Source organism: Entelurus aequoreus, linkage group LG08, assembly GCF_033978785.1.
Source record: "Entelurus aequoreus isolate RoL-2023_Sb linkage group LG08, RoL_Eaeq_v1.1, whole genome shotgun sequence".
NCBI classification, from domain to species: Eukaryota; Metazoa; Chordata; class Actinopteri; order Syngnathiformes; family Syngnathidae; genus Entelurus; species Entelurus aequoreus.
In genome coordinates this window covers 6200637-6226906 of record NC_084738.1, presented here as the reverse complement: position 1 = coordinate 6226906, position 26270 = coordinate 6200637, and the positions used below count along the sequence as shown (strand labels likewise).

The 26270-nt window shown below is 39.7% G+C and overlaps 1 protein-coding gene across 6 annotated transcripts in view; it reads right to left on the bottom strand.

The window, feature by feature from the left end:
- Positions 1 to 21040: 21040 nt before the first annotated feature.
- The window catches only part of ppm1bb (protein phosphatase, Mg2+/Mn2+ dependent, 1Bb), a 38098-nt gene continuing 32868 nt past the window's right edge, over positions 21041 to 26270 (bottom strand). For 5 of the 6 annotated variants that reach the window (XM_062055405.1, XM_062055402.1, XM_062055403.1 and 2 more), the window contains 2 exons: positions 24012 to 24069; positions 22068 to 23519 (listed from right to left, as the gene is read on the bottom strand). In XM_062055405.1, coding sequence (XP_061911389.1) covers positions 23226 to 23519; positions 24012 to 24069 — 352 coding nt within the window. In that variant the 3' untranslated portion in view covers positions 22068 to 23225. The other variant, XM_062055406.1, reaches the window with a different exon arrangement.

The following is a 26270-nucleotide window of genomic DNA, read 5'->3' as shown; positions in this document are numbered from 1 at the left end:
ATTTTTATAATACATGTAATGGTTAAACATTAGCGGTTTGTTGGTCAAATATTAAAAAGATGTGTCAAACTATTGTGTTCATTGGGTATAATAAAATAGTCATATTTAGTATGTGGTGTTTTTTAATCGCATTAATTTATTTTTTCCTAGCCGTCTCCGAATGCCTGAGTTTGGGCTCAGTTTTTATGAGGAGTGACCTGTTGCGTCTGACCAGTCTACCGCTCAGGGAATTAAAGTCACTGGTCAATCCCAAGTTCTTTCAGATGACATATATGCAGAGTAAGAAGGACCATCAAGACAGAATAGGAATATTATCATGTTTTACTGAAGCTTCAGGAGACCAGCCCACATCAATACAGTCATACCGTCATCTCGGGATGGTCTAACATTCAAACAGGAAGAGACAACTTCTTGAATATGCAAACAGCCCCCACCCTCTCCAGAAAGGAATACAGGCTCATTGTTCTACTACAGATAAGATATAAGGGAGTACTCCGACTCCTACATTGCAAGCCTTCAAGGTAACACACACAGTTTACTTGCGGACATAAAATGAAAAAATAGAAAGAGTACAAATGGAAAAACACTAGCTGCTTTAAACATGACTATGAATAAAGAAAGTACTCTTACACATATATGCATTCTCCACAGTACCGATAGAGCTTTTATTACTTCCGATACAATACCGATATTGGAGCCTAGGGTGTTGTCCAATACTGATCCAATACGATATCAGCAGGAATCATAAAACATCATGTTAATATTTTGTTAGAAATGTTAGAAAAGGTTTTATCATTCATTAAATGAAGGTCATGACGCAGTAAGTTGAATGATGCGGACATGTTTGTTACTAGATGCATTTTAACATTCTTCTGCATTAGACTACCGTAAATTCCGGACTATAAGCCGCTTTGAACCCTGTGGCCTATTAAATGGTGCGACTAATTTATGACATTTTTTTCTCCGCTAATTGCCACAGTGTTTTGTGTTCAATAGTTGTCATCAAACCCAAGCCGAGGACTGAAAAGGTGTGTTATTGTTTGTGCTACGGTGCCACCTTTTGGACGAGTTTGCCCACTGCAGCTGCTGCGATTTGAAAACCTAATTCCTGTTTTGCCTTATACCGAAAGTAAAACCGTCCATAGCGTTTCTGCCCGGAAGGATTCTTCATTCATCACACCAAGCGACTTTGTTAGGTTTTACAATATAACTACAACAACATATGCAAAAGTGCAATATATTTATCTGTAATCTATTTATTTATACCTGCACCTTATTGCTCTTTTATCCTGCACTACCATGAGCTAATGCAACAAAATTCTGTTCTTATCTGTACTGTAAAGTTAAAATTTGAATGACAATAAAAAGGAAGTCTAAGTCTAATTCATATTAAACCGATGTGTGATGTCTGGAGGAGTGTTTTCATACATATTTAATAATAATAATACATTTTATTTGGTATAGCGCTTTTCAGTGTACTCAAAGACGCTTTACAGGATAAAAAATTAAAAAATAAAACAAAAATGTGTACTTTCTATCGTAATGTAATGAAGCATGAACTAATATGCTAACACTTCTACAAGTGCCTCGGTTAGTATTATTAACTTACAACAGCATTCTTTTTGTATCTTTTCAGTTTCGCAAATTCCTCAGGTAAATTCACCAAAATGTCACCGTGGACCTATTGAGTCGATGCCCTCTGTTTTGTTTGATCAGCCGTTTTACTGCCGTGTTACAGGCACCGTTTGGAAACAATTAAGGTTTACAAAATGTTCCTGTGTAAATGTTATTTCACAGCGTATATAACTGCGGCTAATATACGGCAAACACATTTTCTTCTCAAATTCAGTGGTGCCGGTGCGCTCCATACTCCGGGAAAATACGGTAATAAGTAATATGCAACTATGAATATTTGATACTGGTTTATATTGACAACTGTGGCGTTTCAGACTTATTACTTATGTCTAGCTTGTGCGCTAATGTTTGCTTAGCTGTTGCATAGCTGCAGGTTTACTTCATGATAATAATAATAATAGATTTTATTTGTAAAAAGCACTTTACATTGAGCAAACAACCTCAAAGTGCTACGGTGTATTAAAAAAATAAAAAAAATAAATAAAAATAAATAAAAACAAAAACTAGAACAGCCTAATAGCTACAACTAGTATGCATATATCTATAAAAAAAAAGGCTTTTTTAAAAAGAAGGGTTTTGAAGAATATTTTTAAAAGCATCCACAGTCTGTGGTGCCCTCAGGTGGTCAGGGAGAGCGTTCTACAGACTGGGAGCGGCGGAGTTCGTAGCTTTGTCCTTGGAGGTTGGAGGAGGTTAGCCTGTCCGGAGCGGAGGTGTCGTGTGGAGGATTTGGGGGTGAGTAGTTCTTTGAGGTAGAGGGGGGGGGGGGGGGCATTTCCATGGAGGCACTGGTGTGAACTCGCGCTAACGCAAGTTCTTTACTTTAGTAAAGAACTTGACTAAAATAGAAGACAAGACCAAACTTGTGTTTATTGGAGGTCATTTAGGTGTTAAAACTGTCCAGCTTTGCACAAGTAAACACATTGCAGGATTGCTTGTATCGGACATTTTACATGCAAGCTGATATCATACGATATTTGTTGGTTTTTTTTGCTGATATGGGATCGGGACACCCCTAGTTTTTACTAGAGATGTCCGATAATATCCGGCGATAAATGCTTTAAAATGTAATATCGGAAATTATCGGTATCGGTTTCAAAAAGTAAAATGTATGACTTTTGAAAACGCCGCTGTACGGAGTGGTACACGGATGTAGGGAGAAGTACAGAGCGCCAATAAACCTTACCGGCCCAATCACATAATATCTACGGCTTTTCACACACACACACACACACAAGTGAATGGTCAACAGCCATACAGGTCACACTGAAGGTAACCGTATAAACAACCTTAACACTGTTACAAATATGCGCCACACCAAACAAGAATGACAAACACATTTCGGGAGAACATCCGCACCGTAACACAACATAAACACAACAGAACAAATACCCAGAACCCCTTGCAGCCTTAACTCTTCCGGGACGCTACAATATACACCCCCCGCTACCCCCTACCCCGCCCACCTCAACCTCCTCATGCTCTCTCAGGGAGAGCATGTCCCAAATTCCAAGCTGCTGTTTTGAGGCATGTTAAAAAAAATAATGCACTTTGTGACTTCAATAATAAATATGGCAGTGCCATGTTGGCATTTTTTTACATAACTTGAGTTGATTTATTTTGGAAAACCTTGTTACATTGTTTAATGCATCCAGCGGGACATCACAACAAAATTAGGCATAATAATGTGTTCATTCCGCGACTGTATGTATCGGTATTGGTTGATATCAGAATCGTTAATTAAGAGTTGGACAATATCGCCATTAAAAAAGCCATTATCGGACATCTTTAGTTTTGTACCCTTCCTGACACAGCCAGGAACGGAACGCGGGCCCTCAGGCAGAAGTGTGCACTATCACAACTGTACTGCTGGATAAAATGTGAAATATATATTTTTGTTGTGTTTAGATGAAGTCCTGCTTTGGGTGGTTTTAATCCGAGAAAACAGATGTGCATGAAAGGAGGCGGAGGAGGCAGACGCGAGGCGGTGGAGAGTAAATTAAAAATGAAGCAACATTAGTGAGTGAAAAGAGCAGGGGGTGGCGGCGTTAGCGCGGCTCTTGTCTGGTGTGGTTGGGGGTAATCCGCCGCGTGTTAACCTATCTGAGCAGCAAGAGGCAGATTATCCCGATAACAATGGCCGGCCGCTCATCTGCTAAATTACTCCACTCAAAATCATATGCTTGGCGCGGGGATGAGCGTGCACACGGCAGGGAGGACTTTTAATAACGCTGTTGGAACATTGGACACATTTTTTGGAACCTTTCCAGGAGATTAATTCAAATAAAAACAAAAAGAGCAAAAGATGAGGACTGGAAATGACATCTTGGACGCAATCAACTCACCAACACGTTGATTATTTCATTTCGATCGGGGGGGTCCAAAGTGCGGCTTGAGGGATTTTTACAGCATGCTGCTTGGTTTTTTTGTTGTTGCTAGAAAGATAAAAAAGAAGCAGACAGGTTAAAATGCTCACATTTTTTTACTGTACATATATTCAGTAAATAATGTCTTTAAAGTAGCAGTTGAGTGGAAAAACAAGTTGACTTTATATGCTTTTGTGTTTCATTGTATGCATTAATCCAGCGTTTTTCAACCTTTTTGGAGCCAAGGCACATTTTTTGCGTTGAAAAAATGCGGAGGCACACCACCGGCAGAAATCATAAAAAACAAAACTCAGTTGAAAGTAAAAAGTCGTTGTCGCAGTTGTTGGATATGAATTTAAAGCATAACCAAGCATGCATCACTATAGCTCTTGTCTCAAAGTAGATGTACTGTCACCACCTGTCACATCACACCCTGACTTATTTGGAGTTTTTTATGTTTTCCTGTGTGTAGTGTTTTACTTCTTGTCTTGCGCTCCTATTTTGGTGGCCTTTTTCTATTTTTTTGGTATTTTCCTGCAGCAGTTTCATGTCTTCCTTTGAGCGATATTTCCCACATCTACTTTGTTTTAGCAATCAAGAATATTTCAGTTGTTTTTATCCTTCTTTGTGTGGACATTGTTATGTCATGTTCGGATGTACATTCGGATGCTGTCTTTGCTCCACAGTAAGTCTTTGCTGTTGTCCAGCATTCTGTTTTTGTTTACTTTGTAGCCAGTTTCGTTCTGCTTAGCCTTCCCTAAGCTTCACAGCCTTTTCTTAGGGGCACTCACCTTTTGTTTATTTTTGGTTTAAGCATTAGACACCTTTTTACCTGCACACTGCCTCCCGCTGTTTCCGACATCTACAACGCAATTAGCTACCGGCTGCCACCTACTGATATGGAAGAGTATTACACGGTTACTCTGCCGAGCTCTAGACAGCACCGACACCCAACAACAACATAATGTGCAGACTATAATTACTGCTTTGCAAAAAATATTTTTAACCCAAATAGGTGAAATTAGATAATCTCCCACGGCACACCAGACTGTATCTCACGGCACACTAGTGTGCCGCGGCACAGTGGTTGAAAAACACTGCATTAAACCATTGTATTTACAACCCGCCAAGTATGTGAAAATTCTAAGGGTGTAACGGTACACAAAAATTTCAGTTCGGTACGTACCTCGGTTAAGAGGTCACGGTTCGGTTCATTTTCGGTACAGTAAGAAAAAAGCTAAATATACATTTTCTGGTCATTTATTTACCAAAATTTGTTAACAATGGCTTTATCCTTTTAACATAACAACAACATACATAAACACACAGGGTCCATTGCCAGGGTTCATGCAGTCAACATATATAAAATAAAAACTAAATAAGATAAGGCTCAGAATTGGTTTCTTAACAAAACCTTTCTACATACACTAGCGTTCAAAAGTTTGGGGTCACATGTAAATGTCCTTATTTTTGCAGGAAAAGCACTGTACTTTTCAATGAAGATAACTTTAAACTAGTCTTAACTTTACAGAAATACACTCTATACATTGCTAATGTGGTAAATGACTATTCTAGCTGCAAATGTCTGCTTTTTGGTGCAATATCTACATAGGTGTATAGAGGCCCATTTCCAGCAACTATCACTCCAGTGTTCTAATGGTACAATGTGTTTGCTCATTGGCTCAGAAGGCTAATTGATGATTAGAAAACCCTTGTGCAATCATGTTCACACATCTGAAAACACTTTAGCTCGTTACAGAAGCTACAAAACTGACCTTCCTTTGAGCAGATTGAGTTTCTGGAGCATCACATTTGTGGGCTCAATTAAACGCTCAAAATGGCCAGAAAAAGAGAACTTTCATCTGAAACTCCACAGTCTATTCTTGTTCTTAGAAATGAAGGCTATTCCACTAAATTGTTTGGGTGACCCCCAACTTTTGAACGGTAGTGTATAAAGTGCAACATTTCCACATATAAAGTGCAATATTGAATTGCTTCAAGTTGTTGCTCAGAATTAAAAAAAAGACTAAAGTTTTCTTCTACATACAAAAAGTGCAACATTAAACAGTTTTAAGTCAACTCGGCCTCAGATTAACTTTTCTTTTTTAGCCTTTAACCCTGATGACTTTCACTCAATTTTCATGTTTTTTGCCAGAAAAATCAGTTTATCCACATTGTCTGCAGAAAGAGCAGACCTGCTTGCAGTTAAAATGTCTCCAGCTGTGGAAAATACCCTTTTGCTGGGCACGGAGGTAGCAGGTATGGTGAGGTAGTGCCTGGCTAACTTGGCAGTAAGAGGATATATGGGCTCATTGTTCTTCCACCATAGAAGTGGCTCAAAATCTAGTTTTTAATGCAATATGGTCTTATATCTGCTGCTGTAAACACATTTGCTTAGCCCTGCCTGACTCGCCGAGGAGAAGCTGCTTGAATGCGGTGGGAGCTAGGTTTGTTCGTCTTTCTCTTCGTTGAAGCAACGTTATCCATTGTTGTATCGCACCACAAAACCGAAATAATCCCAAACAGAAGATCTTAACGAGGTAAGAGGGTCTTCCAGCTCTGGCTTTTACATGTTGGAGTAGCCCGGTCGTTGCTAGCATGCCGTGTGTTGTGTTGTGCCTCAGTGTGCATCGTTTACACAACGTGTGGTACGCTACTTAATATGTCCGTGTGGAAACTCGTTCGGTACACCTCCGAACCGAACCGAACACCCGTACCGAAACGGTTCAATACAAATACACGTACCGTTACACCCTTAGAAAATACCGTCTAAAACGTCAAAACGCCACAAATTCAGTCTGCCATTTTGAATATTCCGCTCCAAACACCTTTGGTAATTTCCGTAGATCCTACGTCACAATAATGATAATAATAGATTTTATTTGTAAAAAGCCCTTTACATTGAGTAAACAACCTCAAAGTGCTACAGTTTATTAAAAACTAAAACTAAAAAGATAATACAAATAAATAAAAATAAAAACTAGAACTAGTATGCATATATCTAAAAAAAAGGCTTTTCTTAAAAGAAGTGTTTTTAAGCCTTTTTTAAAAGCATTCACAGTCTGTGGTACCCTCAGGTGGTCAGGGAGAGCGTTCCATAGACTGGGAGCGGCGGAGCATAAAGCCCGGTATCCCATTGTTCGTAGCTTTGTCCTCGGAGGTTAGCCTGTCCGGAGCGGAGGTGTCGTGTGGATGATTTGGGGGTGAGTAGTTCTTTGAGGTAAGAGGGGGGCATTTCCATGGAGGCACTGGTGGGTTAGTAGGGAGACTTTGTATTCAACAGGAAGCCAGTGAAGGGATGTGAGAATTGGTGTGATATGGTCATATTTCCGCACTCTCATCGGGATCCTAGCAGCACTATTCTGTATGTATAGTAATAGTGACGCTTCTGCACTCTTGACCACATTATTAGATCAGTCATACTGGAAATACGCAAACATTGGAAACAGATGTGCTGTTTATCACTCACAATCCTTATGTAAGACAAGAACACATTTGTTGGCTTTATTTATGCATTCAAAATCGGAAATAAATAACTAACACTTAAGTCCACAGATGGAGGGTCCTCTCGAGCCCTCATTATACCCTTCCTAAAAACATTCAGAAAGCGTCAACAATACTACATTTACATGTCGTGACCTGAAAATTCACCAAATATGAGTGATGTTGTTATTATGAGCGCTAACGCAGACGGACTATTTTAGCTGCTATTGTTGCCACACTGAGCTGACGGCTGCTTCTGCTTTGTCTCAAGCTTGCTAAAAGTCAATTCTAGATGATAATTAGTAGACAAATGTCGCCATCGACCGAGAGGTTGGTCGACCTTGACATGGCGAAAAAGACACAAAAAGACGGTTGTTGCGGCTACTTTTTTTTTTAACCCTTTGTGAGGATTGTGATTGATTCTTCATCTAAACGGAATTATACGAGCGTCTCGTTGGTCGGCATGCCAGCGAGGGTGGAAATATTACAGTAGGTGTTTGGTTTATTATGGTTAGTTTGTATGTTTAGCACCTAGCAATGCTGCTAATGCTATAGTGTTTTCAATCCATCACTCGGTTTCTAAAACTTCCTGCTCATCCTCTCTGTGTTTTGGTCTGAAAAATAAAGGATTTCGGATCATGATTTGTCCCAAAGTAATCGTTGTTGGCCCTCGCAAAGTCTGCTTGATTAGCATTGTTGTTGATGGGCAAGGGATCTGTGGTTCCTAACTCTCATTTGATTGATTGATTGAGACTTTTATTAGTAGATTGCACAGTACAGTACATATTCCGTACAATTGACCACTAAATGGTAACACCCGAATAAGTTTTTCAACTTGTTTAAGTCGGGGTCCACGTTAATCAATTCATGGTAACTCACTCACGGATCACGTGACTGGCATCATTAACTCTCAAAATGGCTCGGGAATCTCCGTGAGATTGATACTTTTTTGATCATATCTATTTATTCACAAACTTTGGAAGACTTTTAGTGCTATAAAATCACATATATATGATACTAGCTTCATTATAGAGGCAACTTGTTTTTCCACTCTACTGCTACTTTAAGCATATCTACATGGGTTGGATTTAGCCTGTTTAGATTTAGACTTTATTCAACCCACAATGGGGAAATTCTGCGGTGGTGCAGATTTGACATACAAAAGTAAAACGTAATAAAAAAAACTCAAATGACAAAATGTAGCAAATCAGCAAGCAGCGTTCAAAGGGCCCTTGCACCTCCGTACAACTCAGGGTTTACGTAACTCGACCCACCATTAAAACATTTCGGGAAGATCGGAACACGTGGAAGAAAGTTATGGCCGTCATAATTTTCCACCACCAGGGGGTGACATTGATGTGGATAAACGTGTAGTCACCATCCGACCCCGACCTTAAAGCCTCATATCAGTTTGGAAGGAGATCTGATCATCAAATAAATAAATAAATAAATAAATAAAGTTGGTATTAGAGATGTCCGATAATATCGGACTGCCGATATTATCGGCCGATAAATGCTTTAAAATGTAATATCGGAAATGATCGGTATCGGTTTCAAAAAGTAAAATGTATGACTTTTTAAAAGGCCGCTGTGTACACGGACGTAGGGAGAAGTACAGAGCGCCAATAAACCTTAAAAGCACTGCCTTTGCGTGCCGGTCCAGTCACATAATATCTACGGCTTTTCACACACACAAGTGAATGCAAGGCAAACTTGGTCAACAGCCATACAGGTCACACTGAGGGTAGCCGTATAAACAACTTTAACACGGTTACAAATATGCGCCACACTGTGAACCCAAGAATGACAAACACATTTCGGGAGAACATCCGCACCGTAACACAACATAAACACAACAGAACAAATACCCAGAACCCCTTGCAGCACTAACTCTTCGGGACGCTACAATATACACCACCCCGCCCACCTCAACCTTCTCATGCTCTCTCAGGGAGAGCATGTCCCAAATTCCAAGCTGCTGTTTTGAGGCATGTTAAAAAAAATAATGCACTTTGTGACTTCAATAATAAATATGGCAGTGCCATGTTGGCATTTTTTTCCATAACTGGAGTTGATTTATTTTGTAAAACCTTGTTACATTGTTTAATGCATCCAGCGGGGCATCACAACAAAATTAGGCATAATAATGTGTTCATTCCACGGCTGTGTATATTGGTATCGGTTGATATCGGAATCGGTAATTAAGAGTTGGAAAATATCGGAATATCGGATATCGCAAAAAAGCCATTATCGGACATCTGTAGTTGGTATGGTATCTGAAGGGAAGTAATGAGTTTGATGGTCGATGGCGTGGAGCGGCTTTTCGCCGCCAGGCTCGGGTCACCGTGGGTGGGTACTTGTACGTACTGACCCAACCGCCACTTTAGGGTGTCATCATAATTTCTACCAATTACGATCAAGATCTGAATTTGCGGAGTCGAGTTATAAATGTTGAAAGTTTTGTGGTGAACCTTCTGATCACGTTTTGGCGCCATGCCCCCGCCCACACATTGTCGTAGACAAAACTTCCTTCAACATTTAGAAGTTAGGTAAGTGTCATTTTAACCGCGGCTCATTTGGTCAAAGTCCCCAGGAGGAGTTCGTTAAAGTACGACCCTTGTTATTATTTTGACGGAAACCACGATGGCCGACTTCCTGTTTGTTTTCAATGAGGGGACTTTTACGTGTCATGATCGACGTCTCGAGCTATTTTTGTGACGATACTGGAATGTGGTGGTACGGGCTATTTAAAAAGGGGGCGCTATAGAGCCAATTTGGACATTTTGTGTCCAGGACCCCCAAAATACATGTTAACACACACTCAACATTTGGTGAGTTTGCATGTTCAGGACCTCAAAAATGTAATCAAATTGGGAGAATAATAAAGACATTTCAGCAGGACTTTCGCTGATCGGGCTCTAAATTGCAAAATGGCTAAAAAAAATCCTGATTTAAGTTTTCAACTAGATAGCAAATTCCCCCCATAAGTCAACTCGTATAAGACAATACGCAGGCCATTGCTAATGTACCAGGGCCACAATTGTGACGAATTGCCTGGCGGTCGGGTATGCATTTTAAAATACAATTCCTGGCTGTAGACAAGCACAGTGTAACGCACAGGGCATACTGTACAACATACAGTTAGGTAGAGTAAGGCTCAGTTTGAGACCACACCAAAACCGTAACATATTACGACACAGACAACAAGACTTGCAATGAGGGCCTGAAGCTGCCGTCATACCAAAGCCGTGGGATGTGAGGTAGGCGTGTATTTTGCGTGCCTGTGTGTAAGCCTTTGTTTCTCGACCTCGGTGCTCGCGGTAACACTGCCGGTCGGTCCAACAAAAGTCTCGTAGCAACAACTTTTCCAGGTCGCTCCAGCAGGAAAACAATCCAGATTATTTTCACTCTAATTGTCCATTTCCGGTGCTCAAATTCATCATACTTCGCCTTGCAGAGCAGACAGCTTCTCCAGGACATTATCCAGTTTGCCATTTAGTTCAAACCACTAGAGTGAGTGCCCATCCAATTGTTTGTGGCAGCGCTGCGGCACCTTGAATTTGCGATATATTGAATATACTCCAAACATGATTCCGAATGGGTAGGTCATGAAACATAAAAACATGTACCCGAAACATCTGCTGTGTCATTTGATGATAAAGTGTTAAAATGTTTATCAGGAGGGGCTTCTTTCGGCCACAAGTGACAGCTCGGACTTAAAAGTCGGAAGAGTGGGGTATTTGTCACCATCACCAATCTAAATGAAACCGATAAAAGGCTACGGTTTCAAAGAGTGGGATAATTTTGATCCTAATGCACCAAATAAAGTAAAGGTATAGTTTCATGTTTACTTTCTTCACAGCTTTTTGTTTAAAAAAATATATATATTTGCCAACAATTCATTTTATGTGCAGGTCAAATGTAGTGACATGTTTGTCCAGCAGATGGCGCCATTATAAAAACATCAGTTTTTATAATGCCACAACCAGTGAGGAGTAGTTCAACAAGCCAATCAGGTTCTAGGACAAAAAATGGCAACCAAAATTATATTAAATGATGTGAAAGAAAATGTCTTGATTTAAATTGAAAGTTTTACATGAATGTTTGCCAAAGATTTTCCCCATTTTTTTAATTTTATTTCGGTTATCGTACGGCTAAACATTGTGCGTAACAAGTTGGTTCGTACAATTCCAGAGAATCGAGTGTGCGAACAAAATTTTTAAAAACTCCCACGTGTCTGTCACTAAGTCTCAAGGAGTGCAACTACAAAATAAGCCATCATTGGGTCGAAGAAAGTTGCGAGTGCCAGCACTTTAAGAACGAAGGTGAGGAATGCTGAACTCATAAGTACAAAACGTCTTCACTAAAAAGGCAAAAGTGATGTTGAATATTAATGAGTATTTCACAATATTTTCTCTATGTTAAAACTGTAATACCTATACAATTATTTTGTGACTGCAACGGATTTGTTATGGGGAAAAATTGATTCGGTTTCCGTACGATTCAGTTTTCGTCTGACCTTTTGGAACGGGTTACTAACAAAACTGAGGGATCACTGAAAATTGTTTATAACATGGATTTTTTTATGAATCTAAGACACAGATGGGGTGGGATTAAATAATATCCGTGTCTTCCTACGGCTTTTCGGAATAGTGCGTGCGTAAAATCTTGCATTTTCTTACAAAACAAAACGGAGACGATCACAGACGACCCCCAGCAGGGGTGCACATATGCTACTTTTTAAAGAGGTCAGCGTGTTTATGGGTATTCATCATTGAGTGGGCGGGCGGGCGCACATGTACCCCAAACAATCATCCAAATTGAACTCACCCCCCCCATTGATCCTCCACTGTATTATTTTTATTAATATATTTAGATTGCTCATTTACATTTGAACACAAATCCCATAATCCCCATCTCCAGATTGAGAACACCTTAAGGATGCAATGTGATTATGATTAAATGATATCACTGATTAGACAGAGCTTGTTATAATCATAATTATGATAACATTTACGTTGGTAAAACAGTTAAACAATCAACTACAACTAGGGACGGGTCACACATTTGGTACATTCAAAAACAAAATCCATTGGTACTCCGTGTACCGGTTCACGTAAAGTCAAAACATATTTGGCAACGGCTTAAGTATTTGGCAGGCAAACAGACGTATTCGTAGCAGACTGCCTCTTGGTCATGTTACAATGTTCAGTGCAAACAAAGCAAGCATGCCTGGCAGAAAGCGCACAAAAGCGAGGCTCCACTTTTTAGAATGCACTAGCTCAATGCTAATTTGCATTGAATATGCCACATAGACGCTACAATTAGCATTAGCGATTCTACAAAACCCAAAACCAGTTAAGTTGGCACGTTGTGTAAATGGTAAATAAAAACAGAATACAATGATTTGCAAATCCTTCTCAACTTATATTCAATTGAATAGACTGCAAAGACAAGATATTTATGTTTGAACTGAATTTTTTTTTGCAAATAATCATTAACTTAGTATTTAATGGCAGCAAGTTGTCATAGGGGCATTTTTACCACTGTGTTACATGGCCTTTCCTTTTAACAACACTCAGTAAACGTTTGGGAACTGAGGAGACACATTTTTCGAAGCTTTTCAAGTAGAATTATTTCCCATTCTTGCTTGATGTACAGCTTAAGTTGTTCAACAGTCTCTCTTGTGCTATTTTAAGCTTCACATTGCGCCACACATTTTCAATGGGAGACAGGTCTGGACTACAGGCAGGCCAGTCTAGTACCCGCACTCTTTTACTATGAAGCCACGCTGTTGTAACACGTGGCTTGGCATTGTCTTGCTGAAATAAGCAGGGGCGTCCATGATAACGTTGCTTTTAATGGCAACATATGTTGCTCCAAAAGCTGTATGTACCTTTCAGCATTAATGGTGCCTTCACAGATGTGTAAGTTACCCATGTCTTGGGCACTAATACACCCCCATACCATCACACATGCTGCCTTTTACACTTTGCGCCTAGAACAATCCGGATGATTATTTTCCTCTTTGTTCCAGAGGACACGACGTCCACAGTTTCCAAAAACAATGTGAAATGTGGACTCGTCAGACCACAGAACACTTTTCCACTTTGCATCAGTCTATCAGATGAGCTCGGGTCCAGCGGAGCTGGCGGCATTTCTGGGTGTTGTTGATAAATGGCTTTGGCTTTGCATAGGAGAGTTTTAACTTGCACTTACAGATGTAGCGACCAACTGTAGTTACTGACAGTGGTTTTCTGAAGTGTTCCTGAGCCCTTGTGGTGATATCCTTCACACAGTGATGTCACTTTTTGATGCAGTACCACCTGAGGGATCGAAAGTCAGGCTTATTTCTGATTTCTCCAGGTTTTCTGAACCTTTTGATGATATTACAGATCGTAGATGGAGAAATCCCTAAATTCCTTGCAATACCTCGTTGAGAAATGTTGTTCTTAAAGTGTTGGACAATTTGCTCTGGCATTTGTTGACAAAAGTGGTGACCCTCGCCCCATCCTTGTTTGTGAATGACTGAGCATTTCATGGAAGCTGCTTTTATACCCAATTATGGCACCCACCTGTTCCCAATTAGCCTGTTCACCTGTGAGATTTTCCAAGTAAGTGTTTGATGAGCATTCCTCAACTTTTTCAGTCTTTTTGCCACTTGTGCCAGCTTTTTTGAAACATGTTGAAGGCATCAAATTCCAAATGAGCTAATATTGGCAAAAAAATAAAGTTTTCCAGTTCGAACGTTAAAGGCCTACTGAAAGCCACTACTACCGACCACGCAGTCTGATAGTTTATATATCAATGATGAAATCTTAATATTATAACACATGCCAATACGGCCGGGTTAACTTATAAAGTGACATTTTAAATTTGCCGCTAAACTTCCGGTTCGAAACGCCTCTGAGGATGACGTATGCGCGTGACGTAGACCGGCGAACACGGGTATGCCTTCCACATTGAAGCCAATACGAAAAAGCTCTGTTTTCATTTCATAATTCCACAGTATTCTGGACATCTGTGTTCGTGAATCTGTTTCAATCATGTTCATTGCATTATGGAGAAGGAAGCTGAGCAAGCAAAGAAGAAAGTTGTCGGTGCGAAATGGACGTATTTTTCGAACGTAGTCAGCCACAACAGTACACAGCAGGCGCTTCTTTGTTTACATTCCCGAAAGATGCAGTCAAGATGGAAGAACTCGGATAACAGACTCTAACCAGGAGGACTTTTGACTTCGATACACAGACGCCTGTAGAGAACTGGGACAACACAGACTCTTACCAGGATTACTTTGATTTGGATGACAAAGACGCAGACGTGCTACTGTGAGTATGCAGCTTTGGCTTCTAAACATTTGATCGCTTGACCGTATGTGCGCAACTTTTTTTTGCGTATGTACGTAACTTTTTTAAAATATATAAGCTTTATGAACCTTGGGTTAGGTGAACGGTCTTTTGGGCTGAGTGATTGTGTGTGTTGATCAGGTGTATGAATTGTATTGGCGTGTTCTATGGAGCTAGGAGCTAGCAGAGGAGCTAGGAGCTAGCATAACAAACACGCAGGTGTTTTTATGCAGGATTAATTTGTGGCATATTAAATATAAGCCTGGTTGTGTTGTGGCTAATAGAGTATATATATGTCTTGTGTTTATTTACTGTTGTAGTCATTCCCAGCTGAATATCAGGTCACCCCCGGCTCTCACAGCATCTTCCCTATCTGAATAGCTTCAACTCCCCACTAGTCCTTCACTTGCACTTTACTCATCCACAAATCTTTCATCCTCGCTCAAATTAATGGGGAAATTGTCGCTTTCTCTGTCCGAATCTCTCTCACTTCATGCGGCCATCATTGTAAACAATAGGGAACTTTGCGTATATGTTCAACTGACTACGTCACGCTACTTCTGGTAGGGGCAAGCCTTTTTTTATCAGATACCAAAAGTTGCAATCTTTATCGTCGTCGTTCTATACTAAATCCTTTCAGCAAAAATATGGCAATATCGCGAAATGATCAAGTATGATACATAGAATAGATCTGCTATCCCCGTTTAAATAAAAAAAATTCATTTCAGTAGGCCTTTAAGTATCTTGTCTTTGCAGTCTATTCAATTGAATATGTTGAAAAGGATTTGCACATCATTGTATTCTGTTTTTATTTACCATTTACACAACATGCCAACTTCACTGGTTTGGGGTTTTGTATATTATGATTACATTAGTGCTTGAATTGCTCTAAAAAAAAGCTGGCAATAAAATCGTTTAACTGCTATTATTTGTGGGACAATATATCAGAATCAGAATAGTTTTATTGCCATTGTTTGAGAACGGGTTCACAGACTAGGAATTTTTCTTGGTGCAATCATGCAACATAAAACACATATAACACATATTTGGTAATAAAAAGAGCTGTAACTGAGCTATCAGATACTGTTATAGACTTAGAAGGAATTCAAGGAGCTACTGTTGTCCAGCAAAAGGTGTTATCGACCCAGTCCTGGGTACCATGCAGTCTGTTTTCTATGTTAGCTGGCAGGCATCTTCCTGGTTCAAAAAGAATGATTCGAGTTCATAGAAACAGAAGACGTTGACCATTGGGATAGTGGTCTCTTTGTGACTAAAAGGGCACAGGAGAGAGAATAAATTGAACAAAAAATAACGATTCAAGTTAATAGAAACAGTAGACATTGACTATCATTTTGATAGTGGTAGAGATAAAGGTCTCACTGTGACTAAAAAGGCACAGGAGACATTATAAATTGAGGGGATCCATATAATATTTGTTATTGTTTGTTAACTAGCAGGCTACTTCCTGGTTTACAAGGAAAAATTAAAAGTAATAGCAACAGGATTGGGATTCAAAATGAATGATTTGAGTTAAAAGAAGCAGAAATGGACTCTACCGTTGTGATATTGGGTTTGGGTCAAATGTCCCATCTGAGAAATTAAATTGAAGGGAACCATTTGTGTAGTTGTTAACTAGCAGGCTACTTCTGGCGAAAAAATGTATTAAAGTGAATAAAAACTGAAAATAGTGACTAGCATTTAGATGGTGGCAACGGCATGGTCTCTTTGTGACTAACCGGGTGGAGAGAGAATAAATGGAGGGGAGCCACAGAGTATTTGTTTATGTATGTCAGCTAGCAGGCTACTTCCTGGGACTCAAAAAAATGTAAAAGGTTGAGTCGAATCGTCGAGACTTATAAGGGTGTATTGGGGAGAAGATAATGAGATGAAGCATTTTTTGTTAGCTAGCAGGTAGAGTTTGGATTTATGGCTCTTTGAATGAAGCCAAACCTTGCAGCTGAGATGTGGATCAGGATAATATACATTTCCACAAATACTTCTACATTGGTAAGAATTATTGGCAATACTTTTTTTGTTTACCTTAAAAATACTCCTTAAAGTGGTCCCATATTCCCATGCGTTGACAGTGATATCACTATTCTGAATTTTCCCTCAAGAGCTTTGATACAAATACACAAAATGGGAATAAAATGTGTGTGTAGAAAAAAGTGTAAATACAATTAGAACATAAAAAAAATATTAAATAGAAAATTGTACAAACCTACCTAGTTTGTGTATGCTTGACCTACACCAGAACAACCAAACACAAGTAAAGCCAAATAAACTCAAAATCAAATCAACAATTACAATCAAAAATAATCATTTTAAAAAGTTTTTTTTTTTATCTACATGTGCGGCTTATAATCGAGTCGGTTCTCATTGTTCTCTTTAAAAGAACTGTTCAAAACACATGATTTGTTCGCAAACGTTACTTCTACTTCCTGGATCACGAATGACCAAGTTAATAGGAATGGACTGAAGGGAATTAACTCATATTATGGGAATGTTTACATTCATCTTGGAGAAAGCAAACCACCAAGTTTAATTAAATAGTGGTATTTCCGTTTTAGCACATAGTAAGATAAGGCCCCGTAGTTTGATAGTCGCAGGTGGATTGGATCACTTCTCGTAGGAAAGAGGCCCTAATTGGGACTTTGGAATGCAAAAGTGATAGCCCTACCCTTGAGAAGAGACTACATGTTCAGCCCAACGCCAACATTTAAGTTACGACTTAGAGCAGTTGTTTTTCAGACACTTAAACACAAACTTCTCCTATTCTGGTCAGGATGCACTCTCCTGACTTAGCGCACACACACAGACAGGAAGGAGGACTATAAAAACTGATGTTTGGCTTCTCTAAGTTAGGAGTGCCTCTTTTTTTTTTTGCCCTGACCTCCACCAGGAACTGCAGTCCTGTATGATGACGCTCGCTTGTAATAAAGCAACTTTTGGTTCAGCCGCACTGACGTGTCACCCTTCTGTCCAGACGAGGATGGCAAGACCAGAAATACACATCAGGACAAAATGGGATTGTATGTTGGGTAAGGGGCACCGGTTTCATTGTTAAGAGCAGAGGAAGAGAAGACATTCAGGGGAACCATTTTTGTTTTTCTTAACTAGCAAGTGACAACCTAAACCACGGACGTCAAACATGCGGCCCGAGTTGATGAGTTTGTGAAGTGTAAAAATTAACTGCATTTTTAAAAGAAAGAAACTGCTGTCCTAAATATGGAGCAATTCTGTTAGGCAAGCAAATGGTTCATACCCGGGCCGAAAATGTATATATACAGAGTGTTCCGAGACAAATGATCATTTATTCATGGCAATTAAACCACACATCTTTGTGAGCAAGTTTTCTCTGTAACGAGCATCAATAAAACAAAGCTACCTTCAATGCTCACGCAGAAGCCCTTGAACAACATCCTGAAATTATCTGCCACCTGATATTGATTAACTTGAAAGCTAAAAGAGGCCAGGTTTCAGTAGTAAAATAAACAATTGGCAACACCACCTAAAATGCTGCATGAGACACTGCACTTTGATATAGTTCTGTGAAATTATGTGATTCATTGCAATATAGTCTCTTAAGTTCATCGGTTTGGTTTGTTGAAATTGTTCATGCATTGCAGTTTTATTCTTATTTTTTTAATCAACACACAGCGATGCCAAAAAGGCAGGAAGTAACTCAACCCTCTTGAATAGTTTCTACAGTTTGTCGAGTTACAACAGGATTAATATGTGGAAATGACGAACGAGGTATTTGATACTAAGAGGTTTTATTATTTAATTTGTTAAATCCCAGATAGGCTGTGACTTAACAGTTTAATGGCTTTGTACCGTATTTTTCGGACTAGAAGTCGCAGTTTTTTTCATAGTTTGGCCGGGGGTGTAACTTATACTCAGGAGCGACTTGTGTGAAATTATTAACACATTACCGTAAAATATCAAATAATATTATTGATCTCATTCACGTAAGAGACTAGACGTATAAGATTTCATGGAATTTAGCGATTAGGAGTGACAGATTGTTTGGTAAACGTATAGCATGTTCTATATGTTATAGTTATTTGAATGACTCTTACCATAATATGTTACGTTAACATACCAGTTGGTTATTTATGCCTCATATAACGTACACTTATTCAGCCTGTTGTTCACTATTCTTGATTTATTTTTAATTGCCTTTCAAATGTCTATTCTTGCTGTTGGCTTTTATCAAATACATTTCCCCAAAAAATGCGACTTATACTCCAGTGCGACTTATATGTTATTTTCCTTCTTTATTGTGCATTTTCGGCCGGTGCGACTTATACTCCGGAGTAGGGCTGCAACAACTAATCGATTAAAATCGACTATAAAAATAGTTGCAGATTAATTTAGTCATCAATTCGTTGGATCTATGCTATGTGCAGAGGCTTTTTTTTTTTTTATAAACCTTTATTTATAAACTGCAACATTTACAAACAGCTGAGAAACAATCAAAATAAGTCTGGTGCCAGTATGCTGTTTTTTTTCCCAATAAATACTGGAAAGGATAGAAATGTAGTTTGTCTCTTTTATCCGATTATTAATTGATTGATTGATAGATATATTTTTATTTCAAATATGCATAAAAACAAGAGCAAGCCTGATCCAATACAGTGCTATAGCCTTAACAGCCATTATAACAAAATGAAAAACAATGGAGAATAAAAAACAAAAACAAATGAGCATTGGACTTTCTTTTTCTTTTCTTTTTTTTTTACATATTTGAAAAGGAGTGAGAAGAAGTTTACACTTATTTAATCCCACCCCTTTTCTTTAAATCATAAATTACTGTGAGCTAAAACTACCTATTCACTCAATGTACAAACTTAATGAACTTGTATATACTGTACATACATCATAGATATATACATACATATGCACACTACACACATACATAGCCACATCATTACCACTAATTAATCGATTAATCGAAGTAATAATCGACCGATTAATCGATTATCAAATTAGTTGTTAGTTGCAGCCCTACTCCGGAGCGACTTATACTCGGAAAAATACGGTACTAATGCTTAGACAAAGTCTAAGTTCATGGTGTTCTTCATGGTGTTTTTGCAACTGCACTAGTTTTTTCCTCAGAATGTTCAACTAACTTAGGATTCTTTGTGATATGCACATTTTCAGAATGTGCTTGTTCAATTTTGGGCCAAAGTAAAAACACTCTGAAATTGTTCGTATTTTTAAGTTATCATACCAGGATTTTACCAGTTCGGCCCACGTGGGAGTAGATATTCCTCCATGCCAGTGGTTCTTAACCTTGTAGGAGGTACCGAACCCCACCAGTTTCATATGCTTATTCACCTAACCCTTCTTTAATGAAAAATAAAAGGTTTTTTTCGTAATTTAATCTTAATTTATAAATATTAATCATGAAATTATGTTATTATATTAAAGAAATACTAATAAAGATATATTTTACAAACAGAAAGTTACAGGAATGTACACATGATCCCATGTTTACATCTCATTGTGCAACATGTGAATGTTTAAGTGGGAACTAAATGAGATATCTGAAAGGGGTACAAATTATTTCCAAAGCAGGACCCTCCACCCAGACATACAATACTAGTACACAGGTCCTGAAAAACAATATATTTTGTTATTGTCATTGTAAGTGGGCCAAAACTCTTATATTAGAAAATAATATCATGGAAATGACTGCTGTCATTTGATTATAATAATAAAGCATTTAACTTGTTATCTAGTCAGGTTTGGGACAGGTGTGCTGCTGGTGTGGCCACAGTGCATGTGCACGTCTGACGTCGCTCACATGTGCTCCACTGAATGATCGAGGAGTTTTTGCGTTTGCTCACGCATATGGAAAATTAAGGGAACATTGTTTGGGGGTATCCATAATACGCCGATAGGGAAAAGTTGTTATTTACACAATACGCCGATAGGGAAAAGTTGTTATTTACACAATGAGTCGGTTGTGTCTTGACCTCCGCGGCGGAGGCTCGGCCGAACCCCTGAGGCCGACTCACCGAACCCAGGTTAAGAACCACTGCTCCATGCGTCCTCTGAGCTATAAATGAGTTTGACACCCCTGACCTAAACAATAGCTGTCTTTTCAAAAATGTAACATGAAGGCAAGAAGAGAAACACTCACCTAAGCGCGGTCGCCACCGTTTTGTGTTTTGCTTCTGGGAAAAGGACCTCCACGGCAGGTAGTTTTTGCTGTTTTATTTCATATATATACGCTTTCTGTAATCAAATGTGAGTGCAAACAAACAACAGCAATACAAACATGAGAACCAGAAACTGGATTATTAAAACAACAACTTCACTCACTCTACCAAGCGAGCAGCTAGGAGTAACAACCTCTTGGACATTAAAAAAAAAATAAACAAGGAAGGTGGGGGGACCAAAAAAAACATGCCGCCATGTGCACTTCCAAATGTGACGTAGGGGGTATGGCAGACGCCCCCCCCTAAAAAAAAACAAAAACAGTCCAACCAGTGATATTACACTACCCCCCCATCCCGATTAGGTCCATCATCTTCCTTTCCTCTCAGTTATGTTTATCATCACTGTGATGACACAAAGACAAGAGAGCCAATCAGAGTCCAGAGGGTCACTCGAGGTGGGGGTGTGTCAGTCAGTGTCAACCAATGACTGTCCATGTCCTCATGCAGTGGGGCCTGCCTAAGGCGACATCACTTACAGTACGTGCACGGGTGGAAGTGATGCTGCGTTGGGGGGGGGGTGTTGGGAAGTGTTTAGGATGTGGGGGCAGTACAGGGCCAGAAGGACCCCCTGGGGGGGAAAAAAAAAAGTCCAAGAAAAGAACCTTAAGTCTTTATGCGCCATCTTCTCCATCATTCTACACAAACACACGGTCCTCATGTCAATGTGAAGTCAGGCGTCCACATTCAAGAAAAATAAACACACGGTAAAAAAATTATTATCTCTACCGTCACAATGTTTCAGTTCATAAAATCTTGACATTTTCTCCCCCTCCCACTTTGAGGCGTATGTGTTGTCATAGTCTCACCTCGCCCCCGCCCCCCACCCACATTCACAACTGACATACACTCCAACACAAACCACAAGTCCCCACCCCCCCTCCTTTAAGTGGAGAAAGAAATCGGCGCAATGGAGAGACACGCTCCTCCTCCTCGTCGTCCTCCAGGAGGGGATGCGAGTGGTTGCCACAGCTAGCAGGGGTCTTCCATCTCGCCGGCACACTACATGAGAATAAAAGAGAGACGAAGAGAGTCGGGGGTTACTTATCTTTGCTCGGCTACTACTTGCAGAAGCAGAAACCCGAAGCTCAGATGACGACGACTACGACTCACCTGGCGGGGAGCGTCGTGACGGCACCTGTCGGGTCTTAAACAGTTAATAGCATAGCGATTCTTCATATTTGGTTGTGTTATTTGTTATTTACTGACCCTGCACGTCAATGAGGATGATGATGGAGGTGATGATTGGGGATGATTAAAGGCAGATTACAGTGAGACACACATACACCAACAATTCACAGCACTTGTACCTCAAGTTGCTTTTATTCTACGACTTTTTACTTTTGTCTTGCAAGACTGATTTGGCCCCATGTAACCACTAAACACACACACATACACACATACAGTATTAAGCATTACCTAAGTGCTTTGGATGACCAGAATCAGTCATATACTAATAATAATAGTAATAATAATAATAATAAACACTAGCTTTTTGAAGGGCCCTTATTCAAACTGCCACTGAATCTTTGATTTTTTCCCACCTGAATGTGCTGCGGAAAACACCCACCAACTCTTACACGCACGCACGCACGCACGCACGCACACACACACAATTGGCATTTCCAAACAAACTGGAACTCTTGATAATCGTTATACAATAGAATAATCCCAGCAGCAATGATTGGTCACCTGCTCAGTTGCACGCACACAACCTTGTACACAAAACACACACACAGACACACACACACAAAGAGTATGTTCGGAATCAGAAAGCTGAAGAAAATCTTGTTCTGAGCACCCTTAATTGCCCTGACTGTTTGGCGGGGGGGTAAGGGGGGGCACTGGAGGTCAAGGTAAAGGGAGGGGGAGTGCAATAGCAGCCAGACAGAAAAAACAATACTGTTAAGCAAAGCTTCTATTTAGCATTAGCAGCTTTAGCTGGTGGGTTCCTGTTGAAAAAAACATGGCGGACGAAAAAAAAAATAGTGGGAGGAGGGGCAGAGCAGGAAGTCCTCGCCGGGCGGAGTGTTTTAACTCAAGCAGACAGGCCTGCGTTGTTGAAATATTTATGATGGAGTGAAGAAAGTGTGTCTAAGAGGTCTGTGATGGAGAAGAAGAGGGGCTCAGTCAATCAAGACATTCGGAGGTAAGGAAGGGCTGCGCTGTTAAAAAGAGGGATCGGACTCGGGAGCGAGTGCGTCCTGGCAGGCGTCGGGCTCTGCGGCGGCGGGTGAGGGCGGGGGCGAGCGGGGAGAGGCAGGGGAGGTGGACCGCTCCTGGTCATAATCATTGTCGTCGTCGTCGCCTTCCTTGGGATGCAGTTGGTAGGTGGCCAGGGACTCCTCCAGCACCGCTCGGTACTGCCCCCGGTGGTGCAGGCGGAATTGGCGCAGCGCCTCCATCAGATGAGCCACCGTGCTACCTGCCTCCTCATTCTCCTCCTCTCCCCCCGCACAGGCCTGAGGTGACACGCCAGGGGGGGGTCAGACTCTGGGGGCACGAGCCCCACACACACACACGCACGCACACATACATACATACACAAACACACACACACCTAACAACACGGTGACAAATATCTAGCAAACACTAGTGTAACAGAGTCAGAGGCATTCTTGTAGACGTAACGCCACGCTGCCTCTGAGCCTGCGACCCTCAACCTTTTGCCATATTTGCTCTACGAGGAAGCCTGCCAGTCAATATCAGACTGACTTGACAAACACACACATCCACACAGAGAGCCTTCACTGCTACTACTTTGGCAACACGTGGTTTACACAACTTTGCATGTTCTCTGTCATTGATTTGTGTCACACAGTCAATGGAACACCAACAGGTTCGGATGAATACAAAAACACACACATACAGTGGGCTGGTGGGTGTGTGCTGTTGTGATCAGGGTGTATGGCTTAAGATGTGAAGGGAATCGAAATTAAAAAAGGTAGACTCACCCCTTCCTCTTCTTTATGAGGGTTCAGCTTGTTGTACACCGCCTCGATCACGCTGCGTCTGCAACATACCAAGATTTTTTTTAACGCTTGTGGCCTAATGGTTGTGTATAGGGCTGGGCGATATGGCTGAAGAGTTTTTTTATTGGTTAATACCAATATATTTTTATGACCTATGGAAAATATGGAGCAGGAGAAAAATATACTATTATTCCAAATGTAACCTTCCTCTGCTTATAATACGCTCAGCTATCAAGGCAGAAAAGAAAGGAAATGTCAACGCAAACATGGAAAACAATCAATGTAAAAAACATTGTAAAATCGCATTGATTATTCTTTCTTTAGTTTATTTCGAACATGAACACACTTACAGTATAATACATCACACAATTTCATATCATTTCACTTTACACCATGTCCGAAAAAGAGTAGGAAGAAGCAAAGCTCATTTAATCCTACCTCTTTCCCACTTCAGAGCATTTACAAATATATAGAATCATTTACTGACCTTTTTATATAATAAAATAACATCTGTGAATTAGTATACACAACAGTTTTGTAATATGTAATTAATTAATTAATTCAGTCATTATTAACATACCGAGATGAAGGATATCTTATTTTCAATAAGGTTGAAAGTATTTCTCATAATTCTTCTTCTTTGTATTTTGAACAACCTCTGGATCATGTCAGTACAATGTTTAACTTCTTTACATCTTAGTCACGTCCGTTGTGTCCTTGGGCAAGACACTTCACCCTTGCTCCTGATGGCTGCTGGTTAGCGCCTTGCATGGCAGCTCCCGCCATCAGTGTGTGAATGTGTGTGTGAATGGGTGAATGTGGAAATAGTGTCAAAGCGCTTTGAGTACCTTGAAGGTAGAAAAGCGCTATACAAGTATGACCCATTTATCATTCATTTATAATCCATTCCATCATTTAATTCCACATACTGATATGCTAAAGGTTGTAAGTGTTGTACGTGCATACAAATGTTTTAAATAATTTTTTCCTCTAAGGTTATTTCTCCTCTGTAGTTGAGAAGAATTGTTGTACATTCTTTGGTAGCAGGTTATAGTTTGCTTTGTACATCATTTTAGCTGTTTGCAATTTTTACCAAATCACAGAACTTTAATATTTTTGATTCAATAAATAAAGGGTTTGTATATTCTCTATATCCAACATTATGTATTATTCTAACTGATCTTTTTTGTAACACGGTTAGCGAATGTAGCGCACATTTGTAGTTATTTTCCCATATTACTACACAGTAACTCAGATATGGTAACACTAGCGAGCAGTAGAGAATATGAAGTGATTTTTGGCCCAGGACGTATTCTGCTTTATTCATTATTGAAATGTTTTTTGCCACCTTATGTTGTATGTTTTCCAGTTCATTTAATCATCTTTTAATACTCCCAAAAATCTTTTTTCTTTTACCCTTTCAATGTCTACTCCGTCTATTTGTATTTGTCTATGATGCTCTTTTCTACTGTTGCCAAATAGCATTATTTTAGTTTTACTGATTTAATGATGGTTGTTTAACCATCATTAAACAACCTCTTTAAGCTGAGGTGCAAAAATAAGGAAGACATAAGAAATGTCCTAATAAAGTAACAAAATAGTCTGCAAATGTAAACATACAGAAATCTGAAAAGAACAATTTTTGCAGGTTTACTGCCAGGGAATTTAAGTGTTCTGTGTACCATTATTCTTATTTAAGTATGGAAATGAATTGATTTTATGCAGTAATCAAATATTAGATCAAATTATTATTTTCAAAGAGCACATTTGTTATATTTTGTTATTTTCTTAGTTATAAAGTCCTGCACTTTCGTTCCTAACTTTAAAAGGATTTAAGCTGAAGCTTTCTTGTATAATTTCCTTTTAGTTGACCTTGTACCAGTGAATTTGTACGGTCTAAAAATGTACACCCTCCGATGCAAATTTGTAACAAATCCTTCAATTAATCAATCCACCTGTTGTTTCAATACATCCTAATTATTAGGGAACGGACGTGGATTGAAAAGAAAAGATGAGTGCAGCAAAGGACTGTTTGAAAAAGTCCAAAAAAACTGCCATACTGTCAAGGTGACTTTTCCTGTTTTATTGACAACTTCTTCACTCTCTTCAGCACTATTAGGACGGCGTGGCGAAGTTGGTAGAGTGGCTGTGCCAGCAATCGGAGTGTTGCTGGTTACTGAAGTTCAATTCCCACCTTCTACCTTCCTAGTCACGTCCGTTGTGTCCTTGAGCAAGACACTT